Raw genomic sequence first — 8,196 nt, 5'->3', positions numbered from 1 at the left:
TCAGATTAGGTCGGCAAAATTTCCCTTCATTCCATTAAAAAAGGACCAAATGATAAATATCAAGGAGTGTATGAAAAACCGTTGATGCAAGTGCTCTGAAAATCACGGTATTTGCAAATGCCAGCAACTGTAATGATCAGTGTTTCAAAGAGGATTCTATAAATTGCACATAAAAAATATTCCTGAATATATTTTACGTCCGTTCCAAACATTTGCGACTATCATACGATTCACTTCCTGCATTCAATCTAAACGAAACTTAACCCAACTAGATTACTAATACACGCATAACTCAAGAATCTCATCTAGTCTCTGGCAGCCAATTGCACCAACCTCTGGCAGCCAATTGCATCTAATTTTAAGCAAGTGAGCGGGATATAACCTAGTACCCTGAATACCTCAACATCATCAAGACGTCAAAATCCACCCAGTAACCACCTACACAGTTCGTTCAGTGACCAACCCATAGCCATGCTGCAAGCACCACTTCCAGCGGCTACCAGCGACACCACTAACTGAACTGAGCTCCCCTAGGCTCACACTCACGACTAGCCACTCGTATCTCGGTGCCGCTAACACTGCGCTACAGTGGCTCACTGCATTGCAGTCAGCATAACGTTACGTTAGCATAACTTCGACACTTAAATTCATTTAAGAAAGTAGATCAAGAGAAATTATTCATTCTCACTAAACTTGAAGTATTCCTCAATACAAAAAACTCGTAACAAAAAGTAGCGCATACAGTCTCAGGAGAAACGACGCCAATCGAAAAAATTTCGAACGGTTCTCGACAACAAAACGGCTCAGCAGGCATGGAATGGACCAGTACATAATATAATAACGTCGACTATACGAACATAGACTGTTTATGATCAATGCTCCGTTGAAAAATCTAATGAAAAAAGAACCAATTATTTGGCCACTACAAAATATACAAAGGGAAATTGGGCCAACGCTTCACAGCGTCTTCGTGTTGATCTCCTTCAGGCTTATGTCGGCAGGCGAGCGGCACTGAGGACAAGCCGAGGTGTCCATCAGGAATTTGTACTGCACAAACAAATGATCCATTGAATGCTTTAATTCATCATGATTTCTAAAGACTGAATTCATTCGCATAAATTGTAGTTGGAATGTAGATGTACTTAGCTATACCATTCAAGAAATTAATAAGCTGCTAATTCAGGACTGATTTTTGCTTAGTAATTGCTGGAGCGAGTCGCTAATAAATGCACGATAATAAATATATGCAATAATGCCAAACGTGTTAAGTTCTGGAGTAATTCAAACATAATTCCAAAGCCAATATCCTTGTCATCCTGGAGAAAAACGAGGCATTAATTGACGACTAAACTTGCAAGAAGACTTCTTGAAAAAATTACATTTGTATGTTTGGTTACTCGAACGAACTTAAAACAAATCAGTCACAGAACACTATCTTCAAGACTACTTAAGTGCTAAAATGAAATCAACAAGATAGAGAATAATATACGACGAAATATATCTAAGGTTTCAACATCTGTAGACTGTTCAAATGGCCCCTGACGTAATGAAGATCGACAAAAAATCTAAGGAAAATTAACGTAATCGAGATCCTCAAAATGGTGCGAGTTTGTAATGTAAATTTGTGTATACTTTAAATAAATTATAATTGTAAATCTCATCTTGACGAACCAACCCCAAGTAATATTATTCAAATTACTTAAAAATCACAGTACACAATACAAAACTGACAGAAAGCCACCAGCATCTATATTATTTTTTTCGAGTCAGTAAAGAAAAATTTGTGGCTAAAATGAATCAGGTATCAACTAAATAGAAATGAGCGCATGACGAAGAAAACGAGAAATTGCAGTGATAAGTTTCCTACAATATTTGTGTCAAATTTCCGGGCATCGAATGAGCTCAAGACGACACTACATGTCCATTAGCATCTCAAAGAGATGAAGTGACAAGGAGGGACAAGTGAAAAGCAACAGAAACTAAGACACTTGAACAAAAGGTTGTTTACATGGCCTGGGACATTGGCCAGTGGCCACCGCTGCCCCGCACACGAGAGATAGAGAAGGGAAATGTAATTAAGTAATCCTATTCCTACCTACTGTAACCTACATAATAACTTGACCCCCCAACTGAAGCCTGCAGTCAGACACCGGCAAGCTCAGCGGCAAGGCGCTCATCAGGATCAATCCCCCTAGGAGCGCAAAATCCCATAGGAATTCTGAATGGCACAGACACACGTCAGAGTCTCCTCTGAGGGGTACTAAACTACTAATATAAGTAAAGATGAACTAAACCTTTACCTGGAGTTTGAAGTATGATGGAATTTTAAAGAGGTAATCGTAATACTTATACTTAACCCCTGTTCAGGCTGAAGTTGTCAAACACAGAAACAGGTACACACACCTACATTTTACAATCAGAAGAGTCAAAGCTAGATTAATTAGATTATTACGCCAAGATGAACATTATTTGAGATAAATACCGTGATTCGAATTATGAGTTAATTATATATTCTTTTTTAATAATATTTTATTAAAATTTAATATTATTTTATTAATTTAATATTAATATAGGATTCTTTTTTAAAGTCATTGTCATTCCAACGTCTCAGACAATTTTACGACCGGACTCGCGGCCAAACGTATTCATTAGGACATAACGGTGCTGTTTAGCTCGTGAAAATTTTTTAAATTTAGCCTTCATTCGTGCGTTATATGTCGATACGTACCGAAATTCGCCGTGAACAAGATATTTCTTCCAAAGTACTAAACAGATTTCAACGAAACTTTGTATATGAATACCTAACTTTCCAATGGTGTAGTTTAGCTCGCGACAATTTTTTCGATTTCATTTAGCCTTAGTTTTCGAGTTATTCCGCTTTACGTATACTGCTCTAGGTCAATGCAAATTTAAAAATCGGCCTGAGAAATGCCGGCCGTTTCTTCGTATATCCGTCACAGATTCAGTTTTGTAGACAAGTCCGGAGATTGAGTAGGCCACCCGAAGATAGCGCTATTTCGTAGATGCAACAATAATATTGGTGCAGTGACGCACATACAATGGGTGAGATCTTAACGCGGGAACATCGTCGGTTGTGCACTTCTGAAGGATTCCAGCAAGTAAAACGTCATTAAATATTGCTATTGTTCTTTTTTTCAAATTTGCAGCCAAACCACTGCAATAAATACAATGTTTAAATAAATGTTTCAATAAAAATAAAAAAATCCAATTATTATTAATGACAATCATTACAATCAAAAATCATTTGCAGTCATTATTAATGATAGTCATGCTATTACAATCACTGAACAGTAACAAATATAAGCTTTCACCAGGAATAAAAAATGACCGGCAAATACTACGAAGCCAGCTTTTCGCGGCATCTGAATTTTTTTCAGCGAAACTAATTAAAATTTCTGTTTGGCTATTCCGCTTGTACATTTCCATGCAAAGTGCGGCATCCAGCTTGTCATATAATAACGGTCTTACTGGTACATGAACGATTCAACACAATTCACTGTCACGCAGTACGAGGAAAATTAAATCAACATTAAAGTAAAAATATGACACTTTTTCCGACATATATAGTTGGGGTTGCAGGTTTGTATTGACCAGCACGTAACAAAATATCCAATTAAATTGACATTTGGGAATTTGTCTGCTTCTATTATCCTAAAAATTGGAATTATTACATTTACTTGTATATTAAAAATAATTATATAATAATATATTAAAATTTTAATGGAAATTGAGTGCTCTGAATTTCATAATCGCTCGTCCTATTATTGATAGATTTATTGATGAGTAAAAATAGATTGTTTAATACATGTAGTTAAAAAAATCAAATTTGGTATTATTAAAGTGATTTCTATGAGACAAATAGACTAAAGTTTCAGTGCATTCAAGAAGAGATGCAAATTTGTTGCTTAATTACCAAAAACAGGGTAAAAAATCATCATAATTTGAGTCCAGTTGATCAATATTTAAATTTAATATATAACATGTTTGATGATCATGGTATCACACACTCTAGCTTGACCGTTGAGGTTATTTTGCCATTTAATTCAACATCAAAAATATTTTCATTTGCAAATCGTGAATCAAATAACGAACAGTTAATGACTAAAATGGTTTATGCAGTAACTAAAACTGAGGGTTTCGTAGCCATGTTTAACTTTTATTTTTGTTGCAGAATTTGCCTCTCAACGATGCTCACAAACTTGAAGAAATCGTCTGCCAAGACTTCAGGCACTTCCATAGCCGCAAAATGTCCGCCCACGTCAAAAATGCTGTAAAAATAAAATCACAGCAATTTAAATTATAAAAAAGTGCCCCTTTCTCTATTAAACTCCTGCAAATACTACTATGTAATTTAAGGAAATTTGGTTTAAAATCGATAAAAAATTAACTTAAAAAAAAATTTGAAAGTATATGTAGGGTCAAGGCAAAATAATGAATTTCAAACGCTTAACGTGATTGGCCGACTTCCAAATGATTAAATACAGAAAATGTTATAATTTTCGCTACAATTTCTAGGTAGTCGAGTTTCGTGATATTTTTCAGAAAAGAATCAAGCAAAATCAACTGTGTATAAATTTACCTGAATTTTTAAAAAATTAAAAATCTCAGGTATACTTTCTAGAAAACTAGGCAAAGCAATACATCAGAACAGAAAATCCAATGTAAGACCAATTAACCAAGATTTGTTAATAGCAGCCAGAAAATGAAAAATAATTGATAAAATTGACTTGGCGCAACTCACGAGTAAGAGACAATATTTCGGAGCTTCTGCTTGGCCAAATTCTCAGGCACGACCATGATCTCGTTGGCAAACGCTGCTACTCCAGCAGGTACCTTCGTGGGGATGCTGAACATATGGAAGACTCATGTGGTGAAGAAAATACGGAGAATTGAACGTTTAGCTAACGAAAATCATGATCCTGATTTCGCTACATCTAACAAATGGCAAAAAATCTCAATAAATGTAATAGATGAAGAAATCAATGCCAATCACAAACAAAAAACATAAACAGTTCGTGACCCTGTGCGTTCTCATCCGCACGCGTTAGGAATTAACTTTTGCATAGTAATTCAGACTGAAGCAAATAAATTAAGGGGTGTAAAGTTAAGAGGCACATCCAAAGACGTCGTGGGGGATGACGCTGTTGGCCACATCACTCTACCTATGAATAGCTTAACAGTATAAGTCTAGACTCCGCTTCAATAACACCTTCTATCAATGGAGACCCGCATTAATAATGAGTAAGAAATTATCCCTGTCCTTAGGTTATGATCTGCGTTGCAGCAGCATGATCGTAGAACTACTGTAAGTGATTAAAAGTTCGACGCGAACAATCAAAATAAACTGGATTGGTTGTGATGATACGGGTTTCACGGGGAAAAATTATTTTTCGCCAATCGGACTCGATTAGTGATTAGTAATTCTTCGCCAAACTTCAAGCCATAGTGGACATGGGCTCAATCGGTTCGTGAGTTCTATTGCTGGCAAGTTTCACATGTCTGAGGGCACGGCGAACAGCGTGTGTTCGAGGGTATTTTATTTTGAGCAAAGATAAAATAACAGCTCGGTATTAGGTATGTAATACAGTCGGACACTACATCTGCGACTTTACTCTTCTAAATGAGTGGTCCATTAACCATTACTCACCAGAACCTGAGCCTGTAAATTATTTCTTAATTGTACGGCGCCAAATGTCACACCTTCAAGATAAGGCTGATCCTTATCGGTTGGAAGTGCCGTCTTGCTCTAAGTTTCAAGTCGTATTGAGGATATTATAGACGACAAAGAAATATATTAAGTGAGAATTCATCGAGTAAGAGCGCTGAAAGAAGTAAAACATTTTTAACTTACCGTTAGTACAATAAAAATGCGACCTATAAGAAGTATAAAAATTTGATTTATAATCTCACTTCTTAACGCTCAATGACAGGGACGACGGATTGAAAGACTCTGCATAGAGACGCATGCTGCTTGTGATGCAACCCGTGAACCTGCAATGAATTAAATTCAAGTCAACATTTCATGATAGTCTCGCAATTGATGGAAAATCAGTGAAAACCTTTAGAATAAAGCGAGAGACAATAGGGAATATGCCATGTCTCGTCAACGAGGAAAATTCATGATTTAGACGAATACACGAAAACTTGTTAAAAACATTAAATGCAGCCGTGGAATAAATACCAATATGTTCAGAACCAAAACGATGATCCAAAAAATTGGACTTTTTTACCAATAAAAAGACAGTATATAGTCACCAGTAGAGAGAGATGTCATCGAGCACAGCGTCCAGAGGAATAGGGAAGTCAGGCTCGAGGAGCCCCCCATTCTTGTGGTACACGTAAGACTTGTTGGTGGCAGTGCTGAACTTCTCGAGTATGTAGGCCGCTAAACCCACTGGCGACGAATTCAGGGCAACACCTGCCGCAGAAAACACAAACAATCTCTTTCAATTCAAAATATTTAAAAATCGTTGTTAAACATGGCCTCCTTATCCACAATCGCAATTCACTTGAAACCAATTCAAATTATCTCTAGGAAATTTTCGGAACCATTGGCAATTTCAAGAGTGTAATTATAACTCAATTACGTTCTGATGACTGCAACAATTAAATCTAATTTTCTATAGTCAGTAACTACAATGAGCTAGCAAATTCGTGAAAATGGTATGGCATACAGAAACTTTGAGGCCTCAACCAAGACATCCCTATTTAACCTCACCTATTGTGTCTGGCTTTGTCGCTTGGATATGCAGGTATCCTGTTTCTCTGAGTACAAAACTGAATAACTCAGACAATGGGTAAAATTTTTTTTCTTGAGCATAGTCCATGACGAAGCCTGAAGGCAGAAACGCTCCAAGGAACAGCTTTATTTGATTGCTCCATGAGGAGGCCATCATCATGTTCACGTGCATCCCGTAGAGACTGAAGTGAAAAAATTATTCAGATCGAATAGAGATGATTTGTATGTTTATGTCTAATTAGTATGNATGGATGGGGTACAATTTAGCCTTTGGCTAACATACCAGGCAAGAACGGCAACCGCAACTATCACAAACCTTAACAGCAAACCCATCTTGAACAATATTTTATTATACAACAAGAGGGGACTATAGCAGTACAAACCCCTTCTGGGATAAAAGATAAGCTGATGTCAACTATTCTGCGATAAAGAAAAAAAATTATCGGTCTCTGTAGCATAGGAGGTTGGAAAACTATGAACGGCTGGTTTGACGTGCGATCGGAAATCAAAATTAAGTAGCTAGAATGCTTGCAATCATGAGAGAGAAATCCATCTATTCGTGCTATTTTTGCAGACTGATTGAGAAGGAAGAATTACAACCGCGAGCTTCCCGACACCTGACGACTGTGACTGTAGCAGTCCAAGTTCGAACTGAGATCGGCTTGGTGAGTTGATAAGAATTTAGTGACCTTGAGCTGTCTTCCTTGGTGGTGGTGACTGGTAAGTATGAAAGAATAGATAGCCAATGGCATGGAGCAAAGATTGCCACAGGTGTAGGTAACAGGGATCTTGTTTCAAATGTGGATCGTTCATAAGTTTAACATTTAATTTATTTATTTGTTGATCTTCTTAATGCTTTTTACAAATTTGGAACCGGAAGCTGGACAAAATTGATTGCAAAAAAGTTAAAGACATTATCAATTTTTTTCCTAAAGAGAGTGCACGTGGTTTCCAAAGAAATAAGCTTCGAAAAGAAAAAAACATAGTCATTCAGTATTCGTTCCACCAAGCGACGAAGAGCAACAAATGAGAAAGAATCGCACTCAATTCATGTACTTAGTTAACTACTACATCTGTGTAACCTCCATGCCTCAATTCTAACGTATTCTCCAAAAATCATTATCAAATTCTACCGCACAACAGGCACCGAAAGCCAGATTTACATCGACATCACCATAACCGATCAGAACTGTAACCGCATGTCGGTTGTTACCTCGAACGCAACTCTTTAGCCAAATACCGGATGTTACTCTAAATGCACTTATTGAACAGCACACCGGGTATTATTTCGAACGCATCTCTCGAACTTGCATACCGGCTGTTACTCCGAGTTCAAAACATAGCATAAAAGACATGTCAGCTGTTATTTCGGGCGCCCAATTTGAACCCGCACTGCAACACGTTTCGTTGTTTAAAAAATCTACAGAATTTCTAAA

At 37.0% G+C, this 8,196-nt stretch overlaps 1 protein-coding gene across 2 annotated transcripts; it reads right to left on the bottom strand.

Moving 5' to 3' along the window:
• Nucleotides 1-3,136: 3,136 nt before the first annotated feature.
• On the bottom strand, nucleotides 3,137-6,999 carry LOC125179453 (juvenile hormone epoxide hydrolase-like). 2 transcript variants are annotated; one of them, XM_047885334.1, is made up of 5 exons: nucleotides 6,740-6,998; nucleotides 6,277-6,439; nucleotides 5,932-6,012; nucleotides 4,763-4,867; nucleotides 3,137-4,289 (listed from the first exon to the last, which is right to left on the bottom strand). In XM_047885334.1, exons 1-5 carry the CDS (start codon nucleotides 6,930-6,932, stop codon nucleotides 4,178-4,180), a joined length of 654 nt encoding a protein of 217 aa, XP_047741290.1. In that variant the 5' UTR covers nucleotides 6,933-6,998; the 3' UTR covers nucleotides 3,137-4,177. The 2 variants fall into 2 exon arrangements, with proteins under 2 accessions (XP_047741290.1, XP_047741291.1); XM_047885335.1 differs by lacking the exon at nucleotides 4,763-4,867 and having other exon boundaries at nucleotides 6,740-6,999.
• Between the last annotated feature and the right edge of the window lie 1,197 nt (nucleotides 7,000-8,196).

The sequence above is a fragment of the Hyalella azteca genome, unplaced genomic scaffold, assembly GCF_000764305.2.
Source record: "Hyalella azteca isolate HAZT.00-mixed unplaced genomic scaffold, Hazt_2.0.2 contig17652, whole genome shotgun sequence".
Taxonomy (NCBI): Eukaryota; Metazoa; Arthropoda; class Malacostraca; order Amphipoda; family Hyalellidae; genus Hyalella; species Hyalella azteca.
This window is presented reverse-complemented; position numbering and strand designations above follow the sequence as displayed.

Coding starts and splice junctions, on each gene's coding strand:
- LOC125179453 (XM_047885334.1), bottom strand. CDS start 6,932: ATGCACGTGAACATGATGATGGCCTCCTCATGGAGCAATCAAATAAAG. Junction 6,013..6,276: donor GATGACATCTCTCTCTACTG/GTGACTATATAC, acceptor AATTCATTGCAG/GTTCACGGGTTGCATCACAA. Junction 4,290..4,762: donor CGAAATATTGTCTCTTACTC/GTGAGTTGCGCC, acceptor TTATTTTTACAG/CATTTTTGACGTGGGCGGAC.